At 39.7% G+C, this 27258-nt stretch overlaps 3 protein-coding genes across 3 annotated transcripts in view; 2 read left to right on the top strand and 1 right to left on the bottom strand.

The window, feature by feature from the left end:
- LOC103013981 (olfactory receptor 7A10-like) overlaps positions 1-27258 on the bottom strand; it is a 95940-nt gene that overhangs the window by 12065 nt on the left and 56617 nt on the right.
- Positions 6498-13853, top strand: LOC103004675 (zinc finger protein 883). The gene is made up of 5 exons (XM_057540452.1): positions 6498-6597; positions 10314-10427; positions 11572-11667; positions 11858-11937; positions 12411-13853. The coding sequence occupies exons 1-5, from the start codon at positions 6498-6500 to the stop codon at positions 13851-13853; spliced, it is 1833 nt and encodes a 610-aa protein (XP_057396435.1).
- On the top strand, positions 19393-20325 carry LOC103013710 (olfactory receptor 7G3-like). Its single transcript, XM_028162196.2, has one exon. The coding sequence runs from the start codon at positions 19393-19395 to the stop codon at positions 20323-20325; it is 933 nt and encodes a 310-aa protein (XP_028017997.2).

Raw genomic sequence — 27258 nt, 5'->3', positions numbered from 1 at the left:
ATTTCATTAAGGTACTACTTGAAATGAGAGTTCAATTGACTTTATATGGAATGAGTTTTACCTAGTGCTGTGTTAATTAAATATTTGTTTTCCCCCAAACCATATAAAACATAATAAAAGCAAATTAGGCATCAACTTTTAAATGCAAGTAATTTGGTTATAAATGAGTATTCTCTTACAGAATTTGATGCTTCCTTTACTTAAATAGAATTCACATTATTTTTAAAACTCACTAACAAGCTTCTTGTTTTTATCATGTATTACGTATGTTTTAGTTATTCTTATCATTTATTTTTTATTTATTTATTTTAAAAATTTATTATTTATTATTATTATTTTTTGGGCTGCATTGGGTCTTCGTGGCGGTGTGCGGGCTTCTCATTGTGGTGGCTTCTCTTGTTGCAGAGCTGGGCTCTAGGTGCACAGGCTTCAGTAGTTGTGGCTCATGGGCTCTCTAGAGCGCAGGCTCAGTAGTTGTGGCGCATGGGCTTAGTTGCTCTGCCGCATGTGGGATCTTCCTGGACCAGGGCTTGAACCAGTGTCCCCTGCATTGGCAGGCGGATTCTTAACCACTGCGCCACCAGGGAAGTCCCCTATTCTTATCATTTAGTGTGTTCACGCTGAAAAATTCCCCGGGTGAGTTTTTGTCTCCTGTCAGTGGTCCACAAATATTTATTACATGCCTACACTGAGCCTGTTACTCTTTGCTCAGGCCCACGGGTACAATGGCAAACAAAATTTATAAGGGTTAGGTCCTCTGGAGTTTACAGTCCAACCATCAAGCCTGCTTGTAAATGATAGCTGGTTTTGAGTTATTTTATATTTTAAATTATTTTTTGGCCCTGCCCACGGCATGTGGGATCTTAGTTCCCTGACCAGGGGTGGAATCCATGCCCCCTGCATTGGGAGCAGAGAGTGTTAACCATTGGACCACCAGGGAAGTCCCTGAGTTATTTTAAATGAGAGCACGTCAATGGAGGACTCAGTCTAAGGGCTCATAAAGCCTCTTGGAAAAAAAAAAAAGTTATTGAAGCCAAAATCCACAGTCTTAGAAATGACTAGGATACAGACAGGCAGTGGGCTAGGCTGTGATGGGGCCAGGAATGGGGAGAGCATTTTAGCAGGAGGACTCTGCACATGTAAAAATCCCTGAAGCAGCTAAAATCCCTGGATTGTACCAGGATGTGAGCAAGACAGGACATGGCTGAAAAAAGAAGCAAGAGAGGAGGAAAGTGAACTAGATTGCAGGAGTCTCAGCCACATGACTTGTAATCTGGAAAGCAAGTTCAGGGTTTAATTTAATTTAATGCTGGTGGGAAGCCATTGTGAGCAGGGGCATCAACAATTAGATTTGTGTTTAGCAGAGCTCGCTGCACCATGAGGATGCATGGTGAGGATGGAGTGCAGAGGACAAGCTTGACTGGTGGGGAAAAGATTAAGGGTTAGTAGTAGGATTTAGGAATGAGTGATGGTAATCTAGACTCTTGATGGTTACAAAGTAGAACAAAGTGATGATTTGGGGGGATAGATTGAAGGTTGAATCCATACTCATTCATTTCTGAGCCCAGAATGCTGTACGCTTTACAATGTGGCTAGTGATGTGCTAGTGACTGGGTATAGGGTTTTAATAAGAAAAGGCGGGCTTCCCTGGTGGCGCAGTGGTTGAGAGTCTGCCTGCCAATGCAGGGGACACGGGTTCGAGCCCTGGTCTGGGAAGATCCCACATGCCGCGGAGCGGCTAGGCCCGTGAGCCACAACTACTGAGCCTACGCGTCTGGAGCCTGTGCTCCGCAACAAGAGAGGCTGCGATAGTGAGAGGCCCGCGCACCGCGATAAGAGAGGCCCCCACTTGCCGCAACTGGAGAGGGCACTCGCACAGAAACGAAGACCCAACACAGCCAAAAATAAAAAAAAAATAAAAAAAAACGAATGAATTATGTATATGTGCCTTGAATCATATGGTTTCTTATTAAAAAAAAAAAAAGAAAAAAAAGAAAAGGCCATTCTCTTGGACATTACAATCTAGTGGAAGAGAAAATATAAGTAAGCAAAGAACTAAATATATAATTACAAATTCTGAGGGCTACATAGGAAGAATAGAGAGAGCTCAGACAATAAAATAAGGTTGGCTTTATATTAAATACGGGGCTCACAATAAAGGTGATTCTGAGGAAATGACATTTAAATGGACAGAAAAATGACAAAGGAAAAATTATCCATGTGTGGCAGGGAACGGGGAAGAATTTAGTAGTTGGGATTTTCTCTGGAGAGAGCACCATTGAAGAAATGATTGGAGTTGGGTGGAGAGAGGGTGTGGCTTGGATTAGTCTTTGTCAGTTTCTGCTGTGTGGTAGGGTGGAGAAGTCTACACAGGAATAGTTTTAGGTTTCAGGTGATTGCTGCCTTTGGGGGATGGGGGAAAAAGTGTGCCCATATTTTAAAATTTCAATGGCTGTTGTGGGCTGATGGAAAGGAGTCAAGGATTCTGTGAGTTTTAATTGAGTCGAGCCCACAGGAGGGGAGAAGCGCTTATCAAATAATTAATCTTCAGTTTTAATTAATTATAGCTGTGGGGTGGGGTAAAGGGTGTGATACTAGTGATGCCTTCTGCCTGCTCTGAATACCTAGAGCATTAGTACTCCTTACTGAGAGTGCAGATGTTTGAAGTGAAAACAGTTTTGGGGAAGAGATAAGTTCAGTCTGGTAAGTTTCTTCAAAGGTGCCTACAAAACGTTTAGATGGCCATAGTTGAAAAGGCAGCAGGAATACATGAGTCTTAAGCTCAGATTTGAGTTCTCAAACTGGAGATTTGGGTGTTATGAGCATAGAGATGGAATTTATTTATTTATTTATAATATTTATTTATTTATTTGGTTGCACCGGGTCTTAGTTGTGGCACGTGGGCTGCTTAGTTGTGGCAGACGAACTCTTAGTTGTGGCATGCATGTGGGATCTAGTTCCCTGACCAGGGAATCTAACCCAGGCCCTCTGCATTGGGAACGCAGAGTCTTCCGCTGCGCCACCAGGGAAGTCCCGAGATAGAATTTAATTTCAAGGGAATGCATAGATGTGGAATACACAGAATAAGGTGAGAGATAAGGGCCAGGACTGAGCCTTGAGGACAGTCAACAGTGGGAGAGGAGCTGTCCAATGAGCCTGAAAGAGAGTGGCCAGAGAAATAAGATGCCAACCAGAAGATTATGGTCACAAAAGCCCAGAACAGAGGCTGATTTATAGAAGAAGGTAGTGACAGAATTTTTCTGATGAACGAACTAAGTCAAAGACAGAATGGCATTCACTGGATTAATCCTCTTAAATCCTTGGCAGTCTTGGCAGAGCAGTGTCAGTGAGGTGGTGGTGAGACAGAAACCAGTTTGGAGTGTAATTAAGGGAGGTGAGGAAATGGGGAGAATGAGAGGGTAGACCAGTCTTTCCAGAAGCTGGATGGAGAAAAGGAAGAGGCACTGAGCAGTAACTGTAGGGCCAAGTGGGACCCAAGGCATGAATTTGTTTCAAGATGGGAGATTTTTAATTTTTTTTCAGATGAACAAGAATGTTTATTTAGAAAGAAGAGATACAAGGCAATATGTATTAGAAAATACAAGGCAATGTTTAGAAGATGTAAAAATATGCAATCACTTATCTTAAGATAACTCTCAAACTTTAGAAAAATTACAAAGGAAAAAGGAAAAATAATTAGCAAGGAAAATACCTGTCTCCAAGCCCATGCACTTTCTCTTCATTTTTTTTTTAACATTCCTTTTTTTTTTTAATATTCTTTTCCATTATGGTTTATCATAGGATACTGAATACAGTTCTCTGTGCTATATAGTAGGACTTTGTTGTAAGATGGGACATCTTTGATTATGTTTCAATGTTAGAAGTATGAGTACCGTGGAGTAGAAGTTGATGGTGATGGAAAAGAGCAAAGGAATAATTAACAAAGCAAGCTTTCTGAGAAGGTAGGAAGGGATTAGACCAGTGGTTCTTAAAGGGGAAATTTTGCCCTCTAGGGGACATTTGGCAATACCCCTTTCACAACTAGAGGGGATACTACTGACATCTAGTGGATAGAGTCCAGGGATTCTACTAAGCATCCTACAATGACAGGATGGTACCCCCATAACAAAGAAGTACCCAGCTCAAAATGTGCCAAAGGTGGGAAACATGACATAGCAAAGTAGCAGATATTGACTTTAGATAAGAAGGCAGACATATCTTGTTTGCAAAGTGAAAGAAACCACGATGCTGTGGAACTACTTCTGTACTAGTGGCAAGAAAATGAGGAATCCTTCCTTCATTGTTAGAGTTTCTCTGCAAAGTAAGATGTAAGATCATTTGTTATTGAAGAGATAATGTTGAGACCACATGAGATTCAAAATCTTGCAGGAACTGTGAAAAGGTCTTTGGATAACTAGGAGGTTAAATTGCCTGTTGGGCTTTTCCTTTAGTGTTGAAGCCCCATTTAGAGTACGTGGACTCAAATTTTTAGTGCTTCCCGTATAACTTACTGGATAGGAATTACCCAGGCAGGATAGACAGATGGTTGGAATTATCTAAGGCAGGTGTTATGATTCCTCAGAGAAGAATTTGAGGTTTTAGAAAATATATTAATTGAAGTGATGGGCCATGGCATTTCATATTTAGTGCCAAGGAAATGAGGATTATAAATAGCAATATGGTGGAAGTATGGATGGCTTGGAAGTTTCTATGAGGTAGGAAAGCAGATGCAATACAGGCAAAAAGGTGAACAAGATGGAAGTATACCTACTGTGTTCAGAAAGTGGGATGTCTGACTTTTTGCCTTCGTAGAGAGCAAGAGTCTCAGGTGATGATAAATTTAAGGTGTTCGGTTGAGATGTGGAAGCCATGGACGTTTGCTAGTTTATGCCCAAGAACATGGAATCGTCTTGAATCAGAGCAGGGATGGGAGTTAAAATGAAGAATGGGAGTCAGGTGACAGTGACTTTAATGGGTCAGGTCTATATGTTGGTGCTAATTCAGGGGAGAAGCCAGTGAAGTGCCTCAGTGGAGATGGAATATTTGATAAGTGGTGGGTAATGTGGTTTCATAATGTGGAGGATGTACATTAGGAATGGGGAAGGTCAAGAATACCCACTATATTGCTTTGAGGTTGTACGTGACATGCAAAACAATGACCCAGGATCAAAGACAGCTTGAATCTGAAAGGAACACATACTGGATGCATGATGATGTAATTGTCCTAAGTGCAAAGGAGAAACAGAAAGCTTGTGAATCCTCTTGTTAATATTTCTTTATTTCAGAGCCCTGCCTGGGGTGGATCGTAGAATCAATAAGAGGAGCATACTTGTTCTCCTGGTTGCTGTCTGATCATATTTACTACTTACAGGCTTGCAAAATGGCAGCCCCACATCTGTCCACTATATGTGGTAAGTTCCTAGGGTAGATTCACTTTACCACGAATAAGTGGGCACAAAATAAGGGAGTTGAGTAGCCACAGGGGACTGGGAAGAAGGGGCTGAAATGAAAGGAGGTGGGTATGGAGCTCTACGAACACTTGGTTGCCCCAGAATTTGCTTATGTCGGATTCAATGCCCTTTGGGATTTTAGAGGAAGGGCATATGTGCCTGGTGGGGAGAGGGAAGAAAATTTAGGGGTGGCACCTCCTTATCCCATCCATTCGTTTTATAAAGCTGGGAAAGGTAACAACTCTCAACCTTTCTGACTTTCAACTTCCTTGCTAGGAAAGTTGAGACTATGTATGTGCCTAGAAACTCATGTCACCCTCTCCTCTAGCTCTGCCTGTCCTAGACCCTTCCTGTGCCCATGAGAGGATCACAGAGATGGAAAACTTCCACTCGGGGTTACAAGTGAGTCATAAATTGTTTTCTTTCTCCTAAAATACATTCCTGTCCCCTGGGGTGAATGCATCTCCTTCCACTACTCTGGAGCCTCATAACCCAACCTGCATTTTGAAACTTCTGATGGTGGTTAAGGGACTTCCAAAAAATAATTCTTCTACTACCTTACTACTTACAGTTTTTTTTTTCAGGCATCTCTCCTGCTTAGTGCTGTTAGTAGAAGTAAAAAGTAAAAGAAGGATATAAGACTGTCTTAGCCTAAAAAAATGTATGGCCACCCTGTGGGAAATAATTTTTTCATTTAGGAAGTATTTCTCTCATTCTTGCAATGTGTTCAGGTCTCTGATTAACCCTGCAGATAGAAGAGAATACAATTATGAACACATGTTCATCATGTGTTAGAGAGGCCTTAAATTCTTGAGGCTGGATGCAATTCCTTAAGGAGTGAGCATGAATAAAGAAGGAAAGATTCTGAGAACGGAGTCCTGGGTTAAATGAAGAGCCCTCAGAATCTTGAATTTACTGTGAAACAGGTCTTTCATTTCCAGTGCCATTGTGCATGATCCTCTCTCCAGGAACAGTGGTGGGGTTGGTGGCTGGTTGAGACAGAATGTGTTGTTATTTTAGAACTCAATAACCTTTGAGGATGTGGCCATGGACTTCACCCAGGAGGAGTGGGCATTGCTGAATTCATCTCAGAGAAAACTGTACAGAGATGTGATGCTAGAGAACTATAGAAACTTGGCTTCACTGGGTAAGACTAAGAGAATCCCTTGATTTATTTACTGAATTTGAACATGGATTTCTTGGGTGAGTAACACCCAATCAACTTGTGATACACCTATAGGAGTTTTTTTTGTAGGCTTTTACTTTTAAGAAAAATTGCCATATTGAGGCATAATTCACATACCATAATTTACTCATTTGAAGTGTACAAAACAACGGGTCTTTTTGTCTAGTATATTCATATAGCTGTGCAACCGTCACCACTGTCTAATTCCATAACATTTTTGTTGCTCCGCCTACAGGGTGTTTCATTCCTCCCTGCCTGCAGCCCCTGGAGACAACTAATGTACTTTCCTTTTCTACAGGTTTCCCTATTCAGCATTTCATATTAATGGAATCATACCAAATGTGGTCTTTTGTGACTTAGATTTTCACTTAGCATAATGTTTTCAAGGTTCATCCTTGTTGTAGCATATGTCAGTACTTATATCCTATTCATTGCTGAATAATATTCTCTTGCATAGATATACAACATTTTGTTTATCCATTCATCAGTTGATGGACATTTGGATTTTTGACACTTGCCGTTATGAATAATGCTGCTACAAACATTCACATACAAGTTTTTGTGTGGACATATGTTGTCCTTTGTCTTGGGTATATGCCTAAGAGTGAAATTGCTGGGTCATTTGGTAACTTTATACTCAACATTTTGAGGAACTGCCAAATTGTTTTCCAAACTGGCTGTATCATTTTACATTCCCTTCAGCAATGTATGCAGGTTCCAAATTCTCCACATTCTTACCAATATTTATTTCCTGTCTTTTTGATTATAGCCATCCTAATAGTTGTGAAATGGAATCTCATTGTGCTTTAGATTTGCATTTCCCTAATGACTAATGATGTTGAGCATCTTTTCATGTGTTTATTGACCATTTGTGTACCTTCTTTGGAGAAACCTCTATTTAAATCCTTTGTTCATTTGAAAATTGGACTGTCTTTTTTTCCTACTGAGCTGTGAATGTTCTTTTTATTTTTGAGATACAAATCCCTTGTCAGATACATGATTTGTAGATATATTTCATTCTGTGTGTTGCCTTTTCACTTTCTTGATAGTATCATTTGCAGCATAAAAGGTTTTAATTTTGAGAAAGTCAAATTTATGTACAAATTGGTATATTTTTTCTGGACTCAATTTTATTCCAATAGTTTATATGTCTATCATTATGCCAGTACAGTGCTGTTGATTGCTGAGCCTTGTAGTAAGTTTGAAATTGGAAAATGTGAGTTCTCCAACTTTATTTCTCTTTTTCAAGATTGTTTTGACTATTCTGGATCCCCCTTGCATTTTCATATGAATTTTAGGGTGGTTGGTCAATTTCTGCAAATAATCCAGGTGGGATTTTGCTAAAGGTCACATTAAATCTGTAGACCAATCTGGGAGTATTGCCAAATTAACAATATTATGTTTACCAAGCCATGAACATGGAATGTCTTTACATCTTATTGAGGTCTTCTTTAAATTCTGTCAACAATGTTTTGTACTTTTCAACATCTAAGTCAGACTTCTTTAGTTAAAATTATTGCTAAAGTATTTTCTTTATGATGCTGTTGTCAATGGAATTGTTTTCCTTTTTAGTTTTTAAATTATTTATTTCTCCTCTAGTTTTATTGAGATATAATTGACATACAAGACTGTATAAGTTTAAGATGTATAGCATAATGAATTTGACTTACATACATCAGGAAATTACTAAGTTTAGTGAACATCCATCATCTGGTAGGTGCAAAAGAAAAAAACATTTTTTTATTTAATTTTTTAATTTTTAATTTTTGGCTGCATTGGGTCTTCATTGCTGTGTGTGGGCTTTCTCTGGTTGCGTCGAGTGGGGGCTACTCTTCGTTGTGGTGCGCGGGCTTCTCATTGCAGTGGCTTCTCTTGTTGTGGAGCACGGGCTCTAGGTGCATGGGCTTCAGTAGTTGTGGCACACAGGCTCAGTAGTTGTGGCTTGCGGGCTCTAGAGTGCAGGCTCAGTAGTTGTGGCACACGGGCTTAGTTGCTCCACGGCATGTGGGATCTTCCCAGACCAGGGCTCGAACCCTTGTCCTCTGCATTGGCAGGCGGATTCTTAACGACTGCACCACCAGGGAAGCCCTGAAAAAAAATTTTTTTTCCTTGTGGTAAGAACTCAGGATTTACTCTCAACAACTTTCATGTGTAATGTATACCAGTGTTAATTATATTAATTATGCTGTACATTACATCCCTAGTACTTACTTATCTTATAATTGGAAGTTTGTACTTTTTGACCATTTTCATCTAATTCTCCCTCCCCCAACTTCCCCACCTGGTAACCACAGTTCTGATCTCTTTTTCTCTGAGTTTTCTGTTTGTTTGTTTTTGAAGTACAATTGACCTACAACACTGTTAGTTTCTGGTGCACAACATAATGATTCGATATTTCTATACATTGCAAAATGATCACCATGGAATTGTTTTCTTGATTTCATTTTCAGTATGTTCATTTCTAGTCTATGGAGATACAGTTGATTTTTGTATATGACCGTGTACCTTGCTATGTATTGAACTTCCTTATTCTAATAGTTTTTTTTTGTAGACTCCTTCAGATTTTCTATTTATAAGCTCATGACATCTGGGAATAGAGAGAGTTTTTCTTCTTTCTAAATTGGATGCCGTTTATTTCTTTTTTCCTTGCCTAATTCCCCTGGCTAGAAATCCCAGTATAATGTTGAAAAGAAGTGGTGAGTGGACATCCCTTTCTTGTTCCTAATCTTAGGGGAAAGTTTTCAGTCTTTGTCCATTAAGTATATTTATAATAGGTGATTTAAAATCTTTGTCTACTGAATCCTAACTCTGGGTCCCTTAAAGGGACATTTTCTGTTGGCTGCTTTTCTTCCTCCTGTATATGTGGGATACTTTCCTGTTTCTTTGCTTAATCTACTGACACTGGGTTATGGTGAAGGAAAGTACAGCGTTTATTGCAGGGCACCAAGCAAGGGAGTGGGAGGAAAGCCTCAGATCCACCCCAACTTGGCCTTTGAGTTAGGGGGTTTTTTAAAGGAAGAAAAAAGAGGCTGGGATTAATCATTGTCTTGTCACATTTCTGTGACATTTCTTAGTCATGGTTTTGGGAGTCAGGATGTCTCTGGTTTAAGATTCTCTGGCCTGGTGGTCCATGGCTTAGGGGTCTGCTAGCTCATCTTGCCCTGGAGAAAAAACTTGAGTTGGTACATTAATGATAATATCTATAATAGCAATTTTAGTACATTAATGATGTTATCAACAACAGCAATTTTAGTCATCTGACTGGTTGATTAGTGTTTAGTTAGCACAGGATTGAGGTCAGAGGGGATAAGAAAGAAAGGGAATAAAGTTTTGGATAGAAAGATTAATAATCATAAACTTGGTAAGGGAACTCAATTTTAGGGGGATTTGGTTTCATTGCTGTCTTTTGTTGTTTTCTTGTTGGTACTTATTTGTTTAGTGACTTTTCTTTTCTTTTTTGTTTAGTGACTTTTCTAGATGAATTCTACAGATTCTGTATTCCTTGCACTGTGCAGCCATAGAGTTTTCTCCTATGGTTTTTTTTTTAAAAATACATAATTTTAAAAGCCTGGCTTCCTGGGAGTCACTAGCTGGTCATTATAATTTAGTAGTCCACCAATGATTGGTAAAAAGATTTTCTTAAATGCCTTGCCTGTATCTCTTCTACCCTTTGCCAGGGGGATCTATGGGAGAAGTCACAGCTTTAAGCTTCAGGCAAGGCACAGCTTACAAGACAGACTTAGCTTTCACTTCCTGCTTGGGCTTGGACAGGGTCTTAAAGTCCACCAAAGGTAAGTGACTTGGGACTTATTCTTTCCTAGATATTTCCTGGGCATGTGCGTAGCCTCACTCATGCACACAGCCTTTTAGATCCCCAGAAACTTGTTGGGAGCTTCTCAAAGTTCCCTGTGGTTTGTCTAGTTCTTGTTTTCCTTTCAAATTCCCAGCCAGCCTTCTGTTTTCCCCAAGTGAAATCAGAGCCTTAAGCATATGGGGATGTTACTAGCTGGTTGCCATTGTTTGGGTAATGCCTTGGGGTTAAGGGCTTTTTTTATCTGCTAAGCTGAGCTCTGAGTAAAAACAAATAGCCACACCACCCTGAGTGTAGAGATTTTCTAGGGAGCTGCCAGTTTAGAAAAAAAAAATATTGTCTGTGTTCTGGGGATGGTTCTTTGAACAGAGCTCCCAAAGAGGTCAGAACTCTCTGTTGACTGCAGCACTACTGGTTTTGGCCATTTTTTCTTTTTTTTGGCTGCGCCGTGTGGCTTATGGGATATTAGTTCCCTGACCAGGGATCAAACCCAGGCCTTCGGCAGTGAGAGCACAGAGTCCTAACCACTGGACCACCAGGGAATTCCCAAGGGATGGGAATATTCTTAAATTAAAATGTCACAGATTTTGTTCTTTTACCAAGGTTCAGTAGTTTCTCTTGGAAAGACAATTTTCCATTTATGGAAAGTTGATCTCTGAAATGCTTTGCTTTTGCTTTCTCTGTTAGAATTTTGTCATTTTGCTGCTTATAACTGCCTATCTTCAGAACCTCAAAGACCAAGTTGTTGTCACAGTTTGATGGTAGTTTTTTTTTAATTAATTAATTAATTTGTTTATTTATGGCTGTGTTGGGTCTTCGTTTCTGTGCGAGAACTTTCTGCAGTTGCGGCAAGCGGGGGCCACTCTTCATCGCGTTGCGCGGGCCTCTCACTGTCGCGGCCTCTCTTGTTGCGGAGCACAAGCTCCAGACGCGCAGGCTCAGTAATTGTGGCTCACGGGCCCAGTTGCTCCACGGCATGTGGGATCTTCCCAGACCAGGGCTCGAACCCGTGTCCCCTGCATTGGCAGGCAGGTTCTCAACCACTGCGCCACCAGGGAAGCCCTTGATGATAGTTTTTGTTGTACACTGCATGGTCCTCTCATATGTATCATTCCCCATAATAGGACATCAACTCAGCAAGCCTCCTCTCATCACCCAGATGGAGCAGGAAGATGAAATGGAGATAGTAGAGAGAAGAATTCACCAAGACACCTGTTCAGGTGGGCACCAGGCATATATGAATGTCTTACCTACAAGATCTGTTCCCTGTGCTATACATCCCACTATTTTATACTCTAGGAACTTGAGGTTATGTTTCCCATTTGTTTCAGATTGGGTTGGGGCATTACCTGCTTTTTGTCAGCATATTGTCACCATGTCTTTTCCAAAACTTTTTCCCGCTTTGTTCAGATGAGCTGATTCTCCTTAAAACCAAACAACCACAGCAAAAACAACGTATTTTGGAGAAATATACGCTCAATGGCAAGAAGGTAAGAGTCACATGGGATAATTTCTTGTCCTCACATTAGAAGTCCAGAATTCTATAAGATAGAAAAGGACTAGAGGGTAATATGAGTGATATCACACTCATTTCACCAATAGAAAGCAGAAGATTCTCTAAGTATTCATTTGAAGGAAACTCATAACTTAGTTCCAAAAATGGTTACAGAGAATCCCCAAAGTAAATACTTGCATAATGGAATTAGTTGTTAAATGTTTAAGATACTCACTCTAAGGCAATTTTATCTTAAATCTGTTGAAGAGACTCCAGTGAAGCCATCTGGTAGAGCAATCAGCTTATTCAAGCTGATAAACTCAGTCTGAAACTGCATATTCACTAAGAAAATGTGGAACTCTCATGCTAATAAAGTGCTCATTAGATGTATCAGAATTTATGTCGGGGGAGATTCTCAGTCATGAACATGGTAAATCCTGTAATCGTAACTCATATTTTAATCAATAGGAACAAGCTCTTGGAGGCAATCCCATTCAATGCAGTGAAATTGTTGAAGCCTTCAGTGTGAAATCTAGCATTACTCAGAATAAAATTTACCCTAGCAAGAAACCCCATCAATACCTTGACTCTGCAAAAGGCCTTAGAGATTCTTCACATCTTAAGCCACCTGAGGGAATTCTTCCTCGGGAAAAATCTTATGAATGTAAAAAAGATGAGAATGCCTTCCTCAGGAGTTCTAACTTAGCTGGGCACAAGAGACAACATACAGAAGAGGCATCCTATGAGTGCAGTGACTTGGGGAAAGTCGTAAATTCAATCTCATACCTTAAGAAGGATGAAAAAATTCACGTTAGAGAGAAACCTGTTGAGTGTAATCAGTGTGGTAAAGTATTACAGAGCCATTCATCCATTAAGTTGCACATGAGAACCCACACTGGAGAAAAACCGTTTAAGTGTGATCAGTGTGGGAAAGCCTACAGCTCAAGCTCTTACCTTACACGTCACAAGAGAATTCATACCGGGGAGAAGCCGTATGAGTGCCGTGACTGTGGAAAAACCTTCCGAGATAGCTCACTTCTCAGACAACATTCAGGGACTCATTCAGGAGAAAAACCTTACAAATGTGATCAATGCACCAAAACCTTCAGTAGAAGCTATAGGCTTAACATACACCAGATGACACATACTGGAGAGAAACCCTATACGTGCAATGATTGTGGGAAAACCTTCAGTATTCTCCCATATTTTAAAAGACATAAGAGAATCCACACTGGAGAGAAGTCCATTGAATGTAGCCATTGTGGTAAAGCCCTGAGTAGTAAGTCATCTCTTAAGATACACCTACGGATACATACTGGAGAGAAACCTTTCAAGTGTGATAAGTGTGGGAAAGCTTTTAGCCTGAGCTCCAACCTTATCACGCACAAGAAAATTCATACTGGAGAGAAACCCTGTAAGTGCAATGACTGTGGGAAAGCTTTCAGGGATCGTTCATGTCTTAAGGAACATGTGAGAATTCACACTGGAGAAAAACCCTTTACATGTAATCAATGTGGAAAAGACTTCAGAGTGAAATCTTTCCTTGTTTTACACAAGAAAATTCACATGAAATTGACACATGAATGTAAGGAATGTGGGAAAACCTTCCGTGGTCTCTTATCTCATAGGAGGCATATGAAAATCCATACCAGGGACAAGAAACCTTTTAAGTGCAGTGAGTGTGGAAAAGCTTTTACCAGGCATGTGTCCCTTAAAGTACACATGAGAACTCACACTGGAGAGAAACCCTATGAGTGTAATCAATGTGGAAAATCCTTCAATGTTAAGTGTAATCTCATTGTGCACAAAAGAATACATACTAAAGAAAAACCCTATAGATGCAATGTCTGCGGGCAAGGTTTCAGTAAATCCTTACCCCTTCGGCGTCATGAGAGAACTCATGCTCAATAAACCCCCTTTTAATGATATCCATGTAAAATAGCTTTCAGTGAACTCTCAATCTTTAAGACATAACAACCAAATGCTAAGTGAAAAGAACTGGTTGTGAAGAATGTGAGAAAGCCTCTAAGTAATGCATATATGGAAGAAACCTAAGTTACGCGATGACTGTGAGAAATCCTTTATTCATTCATTATCCCTTAGAAGATATAACGCTGAAGGGAAAATGTTTTAATATCTTCAAGACTTGTTACTTGAGAAAAATAAACGCCTAATGTTTTAAGCCACCATGTTTTCCATGTGTTTGTTCCTTTGTTTTGTGTGTGTGGTGGTGGTAGGGAGGTTTTTTGTTTTTCTTTTTTCACTCCTAATTGACTAGTCACTAACCAATAGAGTCCACAGATGGTCAGTTTTTAAAAATAAATTTTTATATATGGTAACAAAAGTGAAAAATTACTTGGTACAGGGATGTATGCTTTATAGATGTTTACCTATTGGATAAAGCTCTTAAGTTGTGCTTACAAATCATCTGTGTACCTGTATATTTCATGTGTCCTAACCTACCATTGCCTGCACAAGGTCTGTAATGAACCTTCCCATGAAGATTGCAGATGGTGAAATTCTCCTTGGAATTCTGAACTTTTTCCAACACATTTTGTTTACATTTAACATGTACAAGAATGTACAATTGCATGAATTTTTACAAGGTAGAACACTTCTGTATTAACTGCTGTACACTCTGGTTAAGATATAGGGTATAATAGGCACCTGAGAATCATTCTTTAATGCTCTTTCCATTACTAATCACTCTGATTCCTACCACCAGAATGTAGGTACTCTATGAATCATGTCTTTTTAATTTTTTAAGTCAAACTATAGTTGATTTACAATGTTGTCTTCGTTTCTGGTGTACAGTAAAGTGACTCAGTTATAGATATATATACATATTCTTTTTCATATTCTTTTCCATTATGGTTTATTATAGGATATTGAATATAGTTCCCTGTGCTATACAGTAGAATGTAGGACTTTGTTGTTTATCTATTTTATATATAGTAGTTTGTATCTGCTAATCCTAAACTCCTAATTTATCCCTTCCTCACCCCTTTTCCCTTTGGTAACCATGAGTTTGTTTTCTATGTCTGTGAGTCCGTTTATGTTACCTAAATAAGTTCATTTGTGTCTTTTTTTTTTTGGCCACGCTGCGAGGCTTGCGGAATCTTAGTTCCCCGACCAGGGATCGAACCTGGGCCCAGGCAGTCAGCACTGAGTCCTAACCACTGGACTGCCAGGGAATTCCCTGGAGTCATGTATTTTAAAAACAACTTTACTGAGATATAATTCACATACCACAAAAGTTCACCCATTTGAAGTGTAAAATTCAATGATTTTTAGTGTATTTAAGGTTATGTTCACTCTGTGCCTGATACCGTATGTTATCATTTGTGCCTGGCTTCTTCTACTCAACATTATATTTTTGAGATTCATTTTTGCTGTTGCATTTAGCAGGAGTTTATTTTCATTGTTGCATAGTTTTCTATAGAATGAATATGCACACTTTATCATTCAACTGTTTTGAACATTTTATCTGTTTATAGCTGGGATTTTTTTTTTTAATTAATAGCTACTCTATTTATTATTTTTAGCTGTGTTGGGTCTTCGTTTTGTGCGAGGGCTTTCTCTAGTTCCGGCAAGCGGGGGCCACTCTTCATCGTGGTGCACGGGCCTCTCACTATCGCGGCCCCTCCCGTTGCGGGGCACAGGCTCCAGACGCGCAGGCTCAGCAATTGTGGCTCACGGGCCCAGTTGCTCCGCGGCATGTGGGATCTTCCCAGACCAGGGCTCGAACCTGTGTCCCCTGCATTAGCAGGCAGATTCTCAACCACTGCGCCACCAGGGAAGCCCTATAGCTGGGATATTTTACAAATGGCTCTGCCACAAACATTATTGTACATGTTTTTTGATTCAAAATTGTACATATTTTTGTTGGGTATGTATTTAGGAGTGCAATATCTATGGTCATATTTATTCAAAACTACCAAAGAATTTTCCAAAGTAGTTGCACCAATTTACATTCCCAGTCTCTTGCCAATATTTCACATTGTCTTTTCAGTTTGGCCATTTTGATGAGTATGGAGTGCCATATTTTGATTTTTAAAATTTTATATTGAACTACTTTTGCACTTTGACAAAAGTTGCAATAATAGGGAGTTGCTGTATATCCCTCAGGGTTTCTCAGTATTAATGCAATCAGTTTATCAGTCACTTCGTTTATGATTAGTGCTTTTTTGTGATTTCTTTAAGATTGTTGGTTTATGTCTATTTTTCAGGCAACTTCGAAAAGCCTGCCCAAATAACTAGTAAATTGGTTTCCTTGCTACCTCTTTCCTACAATAGTACTAACTTCATTCATGTAGGGACTTTAGTTAAGAAAGGAGAAAATTTTCTTAAGTGACTGTGTGGCAATGATCCCATGATACATTCCCTGCATCCCTGAGTCTCTGTCCCTATGGGGACTTAAACCACTCTGGTTCCCTTGTCCTTTAGTAATAATCTCTGGCTCAGAGAAGGCTGGGAGTTGGTCTTAGGAGGCCATCAGGTCCCTTAAGGTTAGACCTGAGAATCCAAGAATGCGATACCCTGGATGTGAGAGGAAACGTGGGAAGAAAATGACATATACATGTCTGTCCTCTCAGGGTCAGGACGTCAACCATGCAGGAGCTCTCCCTTCTAGCATCTGTGCTCCTTAAGGATATGAGCTGCCTGGGAGAAGTAATGACAGTACACATTTGGCTAATGAGCTTTGGAAACTGAGCCCTCAGGGCCATAGAGACTGAATATAGTCTATCTGTGACCACTCTACTCAACAGCCCTACTCAGGTCAGGAAAGAGCATACTGGAGTCTCCTTCTGAGATGATCCCTCTTGCCCAGCATCCAGTTGCCTTACTTGGTCCATCTGCCCTTCCTGGGGACAGATTTTCCATCCCCATCCTTCAATATCCAGAGGAAAGGTGAATGAGTACATTGATGGCTCCAAGGTAATCTGAAGTGCCCAATAAATGCAGTGAGAAATTGAACAGTTTATTTTTTTAACCAGCCTATCTGGAGGACATCCAAGAGGTAAGATAAAGTTCAGTGGAATTACAAGTGAGATGACAAGTTTTTGACATTCTTGATATATTTACTTTTCCACTTTCATCCAATTTGCAATCAGCTTTCATCATTTCTGGCTCCTATTCTGTCTTTAAATCCAAGGGACTCCTTCCCCACCTGAGTATGAATTAGCCCCTTCAGAAATCTGGCAGATGTTTTTACAATTCTCTGGTTTCCCTCATTTATTTGGTAGTGAGTGGGGCTGGAGTGACGTGAGTTTGGCTTCTCAATTTTCCCAGTCCTCATTCCAGATTTCATCCTTAGAGAAGTCAATCAAGTCTTGTCCTTATTTCTTACTTGTGAGGACTCTGGGAGAGGACGTTGAGTCTACTGTTTAGTCTTTCTTTGAAACCCCCCAGACAAAACATTACAAAATATTTTAAACCATGAGAACTGCACAGCGAGAAGTAAAATAAACAGCCATGCAATCACCTTCCAGAATTAATGCCAAGCTTTTGCCATATTAGCTTCAGCCACCTTTAAAAAATTGTGACGAAGGCAGACATCATTACAGAGCATGCTAGGTGCTCAGAAGAAAACCACCAGGACAGAAGTCCAGACCCACGAGATTACAGAGTAAGCAGTGTCTCAGTGCAGTCACAGGAAAACTTACATGTGTGTTGGAGCACATGGGCATGTGAACCTGCCTTTTCAACTATAAGTTGTATGAAATGTAGGTATAGGTCAAGTATTTCTTTTTCTTTTTCTTTTTTTTTTTGGCTGCGTTGGGTCTCTTTGGCTGCGCGCAGGCTTTCTCTAGTTGCAGCACGTGGGGGATACTCTTTGTTGCAGTGCGCAGGCTTCTCATTGTGGTGGCTTCTCTTGCTGCAGAGCACGGCCTCTAGGCATGCGGGCTTCAGTAGCTGCGGCGTGCGGGCTCACTAGTTGTGGTGCACGGGCTTAGTTGCTCCCGCGGCATGTGGGATCTTCCCGGACCAGGGCTCGAACCCCTGTCCCCTGCATTGGCAGGCAGATTCTTAACCACTGCACCACCAGGGAAGTCCCTGTAGCTTACTCTTGACATTTTCTTTCTTTTTTAAAAATTGAGATATAATTGACATAGAACATTGTATTAGTTTTAGGTGTACAATATAATGATTTTATATATGTATCTATTGCAAGATGATGGGCAAAGAACAGCTTTCATGTCAAAGTTAAGGGAGATATGAGGCTGCTGGGTTCATTTCCGAAGGACTGCAGAGGCAAGCTGAGGAGACTTTCACTGGCCAAAGATACGACAATTTGAGAATTAATATAAATAACTGCAGTGTATTGAAATATATCAAATGCATTTAAAATCCAGGGAGTTCATGATGACATAATGTTCATCGTTGGATAATGCTGAAAACCAATTATTTTAAAAAGTGATGAACACAGGAATCAAGAAGTATTCTGTCTTTCTTATAAGAACTCAATTTCTTATAAGAAATCAATCTATTTTTTACAAAATATTTATTTAGTTATTTGGCTACGCCAGGTCTTAGTTGCAGCACGAGGGATCTTCATTGCCGGTGTGGGATCTTCAGCTGCGGCATGTGAGATCTAGTTTCCTGACCAGGGATTGAACCCGGGCATCCTGCGTTGGGAGAGTGGAGTCTTAGCCACTAGACCACCAGGGAACTCCCAGAAATCCACCTATCTGATTCGGGAAATTTCATCTTTATGGAAGTATTTCAGCCAATAACTGAATAAAGAATTAAAATGTCAGCATTTTGTAAATCCTAGTGAATTAATAGATCTAGGCAATAATTATTACAAGAAGACAAATAGGCAATGTGTTCTTCCTCATGAATATATTTAAGGATGTTTGCCAAAAATTGAACCTAAATTTAGTCAAGATTCTAGACTAGAAGTAGGCACATCTTTTTCAGTAAAGAGCTAAATAGTAAATGTGTTAGGTTGTGTGGGCTATACGGTCTCTGTCACAAGTATTCTCAACTCAGACGTTGTAGCGGGGAAGCTGCCATGGACCATAAATAAACAAATGGCTGTGTTCCAGTAAACCTTTATTTACTGAAATAAGCAGCAGGCAGAATTTTGTCCACAGACTGCATTTTCCCAAACTGTATTCTAGAATACAGTCTTAATAATTTTATTCTGGAGTTATTTGCTTGGAAGCATCTTAAGGGAGAAGACAACATTCCATGACTATTTTCCTGTGAGTACATACCCCTACTTGACAAAGAATAGATGGACTGTAAAAGCTTGGGACGGGGTGGTGTGGGGCGAAGTTTTATGGGAATGTAAAGCAAGAAAAGGAGAGGAAAGAAGAGGGGAGAGAAGGAAGCAGGAGAAAAGACCTGTAACTGATTGGTTTCAAAATATGGACAAGATTAAGGAAGTTTCTCTGAAGTTTTGTTTTCTTGTCACCATCTTTCTAACAGACCCGTTGAAAACATGAAACCAGGAAACCTCTCTGATACTGCAGAATTCCTCCTTCTGGGATTGTCAGGGGATCCAGAACTGCAGCCCCTCCTATTCTGCCTGTTCCTGTCCATATACGTGGTCACTGTGCTTGGTAACTTGCTCATCATCCTGGCCAGTATCTATAACTCCCACCTCCACACTCCCATGTACTTCTTCCTCTCTAATCTGTCTTTCATTGACATCTGTTTCACCACCACCACAATCCCAAAGATGCTAGTGAACATCCAGACACAGAGCGAATCCACCAGTTACACAGGATTCCTCACCCAAATCTGCTTTGTCCTGACTTTTGCTGGACTGAAAAATGGAATTCTGGTCATGATGGCCTATGATCGATTTGTGACCATCTGTCACCCACTGAGGTACAATGTCATCATGAACCCCAAGCTCTGCGGGCTGGTTCTGATCTCCTTTTTTAGTGTTCTGGATGCCCTGCTCCACACTTTGATGGCACTGTGGCTGTCCTTTTGCACAGAACTAAAAATTCCCCACTTTTTCTGTGAACCAGCTCATATTCTCCAACTCGCCTGTTCTGATATCCTCATCAATAATATCCTCGTGCAGTTAGTGACCAGCCTGTTGGGCGTCATTCCTCTCTCTGGGATAATTTTCTCTTATACTCGAATTGTCTCCTCTGTCCTGAAAATCCCGTCAGCTGGTGGAAAGGATAAGGCATTTTCCATCTGTGGGTCACACTTAATAGTTGTTTCCTTGTTTTACAGGACAGGTTTTGGGGTGTACTTTAGTTCTGCAGCCACTCACTCCTCCAGGAAGAGTGCAGTAGTATCAGTGATGTACACTGTGGTTACCCCTATGATGAACCCCTTTATCTGTAGTCTGAGGAACAAGGCTATGATGGGGGCTTTGAGGAAACTCATCTCTAGAATATCATCTTTCCATTGATTTCCAGTTGCTTTGGGCTTACACTGCTGGAATATAACACAGAGAAATAAATTAAGGAGAGGTCCAGCAAGTCTGACCACCTTCTTGAAATACTTAAGACCAGATATCAGATGGTTAAGGGTGAGAATTTGTTTGTTTTTTTTTAAAGATTTTTTTGATGTGGACCATTTTTTAAAAAAATTTATTTATTTATTTATTTATGGCTGTGTTGGGTCCTCGTTTCTGCACGAGGGCTTTCTCTAGTTGTGGCAAGCGGGGGCCCCTCTTCATCGCAGTGCGCGGGCCTCTCACTATCGCGGCCTCTCTTGTTGCAGAGCACAGGCTCCAGACGCGCAGGCTCAGTAGTTGTGGTTCACGGGCCCAGCTGCTCCACGGCATGTGGGATCCTCCCAGACCAGGGCTCGAACCCGTGTCCCCCTGCATTGGCAGGCAGACTCCCAACCACTGCACCACCAGGGAAACCCTGAGAATTTGTTTTTAATTAAAGAAAATTTTTTGGTGTTTCTTTTTTATTTTATTTTTATATTTCTGGGGGGTGAGAGTTTTGGAATCAGACCACCTGGATTTGAATCCTACCTCTGTTAAACAGTAGCTATGTGACCTCTGACAGTTTACTTGAACCCTCTAAGCTCAGTTTCCTCATCTGCAAAATTGGCATAATTATATTTACAATTTTGGAAGATTTGAGACACTTCGATTCTCTCAGTGAGAATACATGCATGCCTTCAGCAATAATAAGGCAAAAGTCTCGACTCTCATAGGGAAATGATAAATGATCACTTTATCATCTTTTCTAACAATGACTTTAGAGGTCAGATAGGTCTAGGCACAAAAACACAGGGCTGCATTTCATTCTGCCTAGGCCTTCTTCCTAAGGCTGTTCCCCTGATGGTCATCAATGCCTATAGCTGTGCAGGGACATTTCAGACACAATAACCAGAAACAGAAAACTGGCTTCCTCTCCTTAGGTCTCTTTGCAATGCAGAAAGAATCTTTCCAAGCAGACACCCAAAAGACATTGTTTTTATTATCAGCCTGATTTGGGACATATGTCCTGTATTAGTTTCCTATTGTCATTGTGACACATTACCACAAGCTTAGTATCCTAAAACAACACAAATGTATTCTCTTGCAGTCCTGGAAATCAGAAGCCTGAAATCAGCTACATTGGGCTAAAGTCAAAGTGTTGGGCTCCTTTTGAAAGCTCTAAGAAAAGAATGAAATGCGGAGTTATTGTTTTTTGTTTGTTTATTTTTGGCCGTGCACATCATGGCTTGTGGGATTTAAGTTCTCTGACCAGGGATTGAACCCAGGCCAAGCGCTGAGTCCTAATCACGGGACTGACAGGGTATTCCCCGGAGTTATTGTTGAATGCGTAAAGAATTTCTGTTCAGGGTGATGAAAAAGTTCAGGAAATGGGTAATGGTGGTGGTCCCACAACATTGTGAATGTTCTTAGTGCCATGGAATTGAACACTTTAAATGGCTGAAATGATAAATTTTATATCTATTTCACCACAATTTAAAAAACTCAAAAAAAGGGAATTGAAACTGATAAATAACATCTTTCTCTCTAGACAAAAACAAACAAAAATCATTCCAATGTTAAGCAAAAGTCAAAGTGATTAAATATTTTGGAAGACAATATACAAAGATATTTTTATGACCTCAGAGGAGTTGAGCACCTGAGAGACTAATACAATCCAAAAGGTAAAGACAGGAATTTAAGCACTTTAGAAATAAGCCACTAATAAAAAAGTTAATACAGAAAAAAAAAAAAGCCACTAAAACAATTTTCAAGAATGAAAATTCAGAATTGTTCTTTCAATATAGTGAAGAAAAAAGCAGGGCAAATAAACTTCCAATGAAATATCTCCACATGTGACCTTATTCACTCCATCAATATCAATGTGCTTTGATTACTCAATATAGAAATAAACAACTTTTAATATATTCCAGCACTCTCAAAAATCAATCCTTCTCACCCTCTCCCCTGTAGCCACCAGTCTACTTTCTGCCCTTATGAAGTTGCCTATTCTACGTACCTTATAACTGAAATCATACAATATTTGTCCTTTTTTGTCTGGCTTATTTCGCAGAGCATAATGTTTTTAGGGTTTATCCATGTTGTAATGTGTCAGAATTTCATTCCTTCTTATATGGCTGAAATGAATGAATGAATGAATGAATGAATAAATAGATAAATAACTTCATAACCTGCAATTATAACCAGGCTTCCTGATATCATTGATTGCATAGATATGCCATTGGTTGTATCTAAAAAAAGAATACTAGAGTCTAGTTAGAGAAGAATGGTGTGTCCACATCTGCACTGTATGTGAAATACATGTGAACAGAAAGAGGTGGAGCAGTGAATGATGAACAACTGGCTTCATAGCATCAGGGAATCAACCACCCTGAATTTTTCCATTATATCTTCTTGGCCTTTAAGGATCTGCACTGCACTGGCATCAGAATGATGATGAAATTGTTTGGCTAATGAGGAGCTTTGGATATTGGTCCTCCAGAGGTACAGAGACTACAAATTGTGAAAACCGCACTCAACAGCACTTCCCTGGTAAAGAAACAGCACACCTGTACCTCCTCCTGGAGATAAGCCCTCTTGCCCAGGAGCCTGGAGCTTCACTCAGTCCCTCTCCTCTTATAGAACTTTAGTCTCCATCACTGAACACCTAGCAGAGATGCATCATTGCATCTCTAGGAGAGATTCCATCATTGCACAGTGAAGTCATCCAGGTAGCAAAATGTCCCTTTGTTAATGTTTGGAAATCAGGGCAGGTGTTTTACTACAAGTTTATCCAGGGGAAACTGTGAGGAAAGGACATGCATAAAATGATTAGAACCAAGGCATCCATTTGCCTCTTGCCTGTCTCCCATCTTGACACGTTCCCTCGTACCTTTCCTGCAATCCTCAAAGAGCTCTCATTCTGTCAGTCTCCTACTCTCTCTCCACAATGGCAAAGACTCTTTTCTTTCTCAGCAGGAATATGCTCATTTACAAACGTGGTGATTGTTTTCAACTTTGTGGGCATTTAACTTCATTTTTGTAGTGGTTTCGGGGAGGAGGCTTGGGCAGTTTTACTGTATCTTCCAGTTCTGTGTTTTTAACACAGCTCTGTGTTATCTCTGTTGCCAGGCTGTGAGGTCTCTGAGAAAGGAGGTGCCAATCCAGTTAGCCTCATCAGCCTGACTACCTGTTTCTCCTAATAAAGTTACCAAATGTTATAAATAATCAGAACAGCATAGTGTAATTTTTAAAATGACCATTCCTAGATCCTTTCCAGAATTAACAAATGTTGACACACTGCTTTATTAACTTCAGGTCTTTTTTCAAAATAACAAAATAACAAGCATATGGAAAGCATCCCTCCATTCCATTACTTCCCTTCCCAAATTGGTGTTCGCCTCTGGTGATACTCCTGCTGCTGGACTAGGGACGACATCTTTTCCATCAGATTTATCAACAATATGGAACCCAGAATTGTGGCGCATGGGCTTAGTTGCTCTGCTGCATGTGGGATCTTCCTGGACCAGGGCTTGAACCCGTGTCCCCTGCATTGGCAGATGGATTCTTAACCACTGCACCACCAGGGAAGTCCCTATTGCTTTGTTTCTTACACATCTCTAGTGAAGTCCACATAGAGAAACATACTTGAATAAAATTAATTGTATCATTGATGTCTTAGCAGATTGGGTGCAGACTTAGGGCCTTCATGGAAAATTATTAAATGTGTCTTATTCTATGGAGAACTACTTTCCTTTGACAAGGAGATGTTGAGAATAAGACAAGAGGAGAAAGGGAAGCTGGCAAGATAAGCAGGATCACTTTCCCCAGAAGCACAGAAACAAGAGGCCATCAGTCAGAACCATCTCTGTGGATGAGGTGAAAACAGTGAAGCTGTCAAGAGAGAGTCAAGAGAGTGGGTGAAGAACCTTCTGTTCACTGGTGGTTGAGGGGTGGTTTTATTTTCAGCACCAGCCTGGGAAACAGCTCCCCGCCTGGCACTCCTGTTCACTCTAGTGCAGAGCTTCTTCCATTGATGTCCACAGAACAGCTGCAGAGATGAATCACCTGAGACCTTTGTTCATACTGAGGTTTCCCTGACCTCCAGCAAGAACCACTGACTTTGAACCTCTGGGGAGACATGTAAGGGATTATAGAACTGTTAATAAGTACTTTTGGAGATACTGATGACCTCTAAAGTCTAAGCTGCATGACCCATATTAGAAGAACTGGGAAATATATTTAGAATTAAGAATATGGAAGGGCCTTTCCTCAATTTTACTTGTTAAAATATCATATACAAAGGAGAGCTTAAAACCTATGTGTAAAAAAAAAAAACAAAAACCTATGTGTAGTTCTGCAGGAATAGTAACATAATAACCATGCACATACCTATCCCGAAGTTAAAGCAATGCCGTCATTATAGAATGCAACTGTTCTCCCACTTGCATCACCCCCTCCCCTCCAGTGACAAACAGAATCCTGAATTTTTTTACTGATCCTTTTCTTTGATGTTCTTCTATTAGTTTAACTCCTATGAATTTGTCATTATTTGGTCATATTTGCACTGTAAAACTGGTAATAGGATTAAATGTCATTGTCTTACCACTCCTGTATTTAGGTTTCTGCAATTAATAGATTTTCCTCTTTCCAAAATGTTTTAATTGAAACGTTTAAATTTTTTATCCTGATCGTTTTTCTAATTATTGCATTTTTGTGTTTTGGTGTGTATTAGTAACTAATTAATTTACAATATTCTGTATTTTTACATTATGTATGGTGACTTTTCAAAATAGATATGCTTTATAATGCTGATGGAAAGGTAGTCTGCTTGCAGCTAGTTTTCTGCTGTTAAGAATGATTCCGTGTGAGTATTCTTTTACACATCTCATGGTAGCAGTGAGAGAGTGTTTTATACTTGTCATGGAATTATTGTGTAAAGGAAATACATATTCTCCTTTGGGTATTTAAGAGTTTTCTTAAGTGGTTGAACCAATTTATACACACATTAAAAGTTTCTGGTAATTCATATTATCACCAACATCTTTTCATTTATTGTGACAGTTTGCTTGTTGTAAAAATTAGTTCATCAGTTGTCATATCACACATTTATTTTCCTTTCTGTTAAATATCTATTTGTGATATTTCTACTGAGTTGTTTAACTTTTTCTTATTGATTCATATGAATTCTTTACATAATAGGGATATTAGTATTTGTTATATGCATTGCAAATTTCTCCTTTAAGTATATGACTTCTTTTTAGATATCCTATACAGCTTTTTTTTTTTTTTGGTGTGAACATTTTAATTATGTAGTTAAAGTTTGTTAATACTTTCCATAATGGCTTGTACTCAGTAGGTCTTTTTTTATGAAACCCATAGTACTTCAGACTGAAGAATTCTCAGTATTGGCTTTTTTTAAAAATTTTTTTAAAATTTATTTTATTTATTATTATTTATTTTTGGCTGCATTGGGTCCTCGTTGCCAGGCGTGGGCTTTCTCTAGTTGCAGCGATTCGGGGCTACTCTTCGTTGCTGTGCGCGGGCTTCTCATTGCAGTGGCTTCTCTTACTGCAGAGCACAGGCTCTAAGCGCGTGGGCTTCACTAGCTGTGGCACATGGGCTCAGTAGTTGTGGCTCACGGGCTTAGTTGCTCCGCAGCATGTGGGATCTTCCCGGACCAGGGCTCAAACCCGTGTGCCCTGCATTGGCAGGCGGATTCTTAACCACTGCACCACCAGGGAAGCCCTCAGTATTGGCTTTTACATTAGAAATATGAACCCTCCTGAAATTTACTTTTCCCTTTGATGTGAAGCAGGATCCAAACTTATTTTTATGTCCCTGCATAAACTGTCCGTTTAGGTATTGGTTTCTTTCTGGGCTCTATTTTCTGATCAATAGGCCTTTTCTTTATCCCTGAGCCAGTATAATATGTCTTAATTACTGTAGCACAGCAGTCAACTAAAAATAAGTTTAGGTACTTCCCTGGCGGTCCAGTGGTTAAGACTCCCCACTTCCAATGCAGGAGGCATGTGTTTGATCCCTGGTTGGGGCACTAATCCCACATGCTTCGGGCTGTGGCCAAAAAGTAAAAAAAAAAAAAAAAAAAAAAATCTATTACGGCAACAAAGAAGCCCCTAACTCTGTTGATTACAATCACAAGGTACATTGTACAATAATTTGACTGTTTCTCTGATAATTCACAATGTACTGTAACAGCATTGATAACCATGGACCGGAATTTCAATGAATGGTCCATAATAATGTGGAAAGAATATTGAATCTACTACTTTGAAACTGGGAAAAGTTAGTATTGAAATTCTAAAAACTAAAATGCCTATTACATGCTCAGTCTATTTTTAAATTTTTGGTAAATATGTAACATAAAATTTGCAATTTAAATGATTTTTAGGTGTGGAATTTTGTGCCATGGTTACATTCACAATGTTGTGCAGCCATCACCATGATCTGTTTCCACATGTTTTTCATCACCTCAAACTCTTCCCCCTCCCTCAACCTTTGGCAACCTCTAGTCTACTTTGTGTCTCTATAAATGTTCCTACTCTAGATATTTCATGTAAATGTAATTATACAATAAATACTTTTTTTCTTTTTCAATTTCTTATTGTGAAATTTTCAATCATACAGAAAAGTTGAAAGAATGATAAAATGAGCACACATTCATCTAGTATCTACATTCAATAATTAACATTTAGCAATATTTGTTTCATTGATCATTGTTACTATTTTTCTTTTTTATTGTGTTAAAATACACATAACATAAAATTTACTATCTTAACCATTTTTAAGGTCACAGTTTAGTAGTGTTAAGAAAGAACTTTTCCATCCTGCAAATCTGAAACTCTATTCCCTTTAAACAACAACTCTCCTTTTCTGCCTCTTCTCAGC

Source organism: Balaenoptera acutorostrata, chromosome 2, assembly GCF_949987535.1.
Source record: "Balaenoptera acutorostrata chromosome 2, mBalAcu1.1, whole genome shotgun sequence".
NCBI classification, from domain to species: Eukaryota; Metazoa; Chordata; class Mammalia; order Artiodactyla; family Balaenopteridae; genus Balaenoptera; species Balaenoptera acutorostrata.
This window is presented reverse-complemented; position numbering and strand designations above follow the sequence as displayed.

Bases quoted from the DNA above. Each gene is read 5' to 3' on its own strand.
- LOC103004675 (XM_057540452.1), top strand. From the start codon at position 6,498: ATGGACTTCACCCAGGAGGAGTGGGCATTGCTGAATTCATCTCAGAGA. The intron at 6,598-10,313 runs GTAAGACTAAGA...ACCCTTTGCCAG, and splicing joins TAGAAACTTGGCTTCACTGG to GGGGATCTATGGGAGAAGTC. The intron at 10,428-11,571 runs GTAAGTGACTTG...TCCCCATAATAG, and splicing joins GGTCTTAAAGTCCACCAAAG to GACATCAACTCAGCAAGCCT.
- LOC103013710 (XM_028162196.2), top strand. From the start codon at position 19,393: ATGAAACCAGGAAACCTCTCTGATACTGCAGAATTCCTCCTTCTGGGA.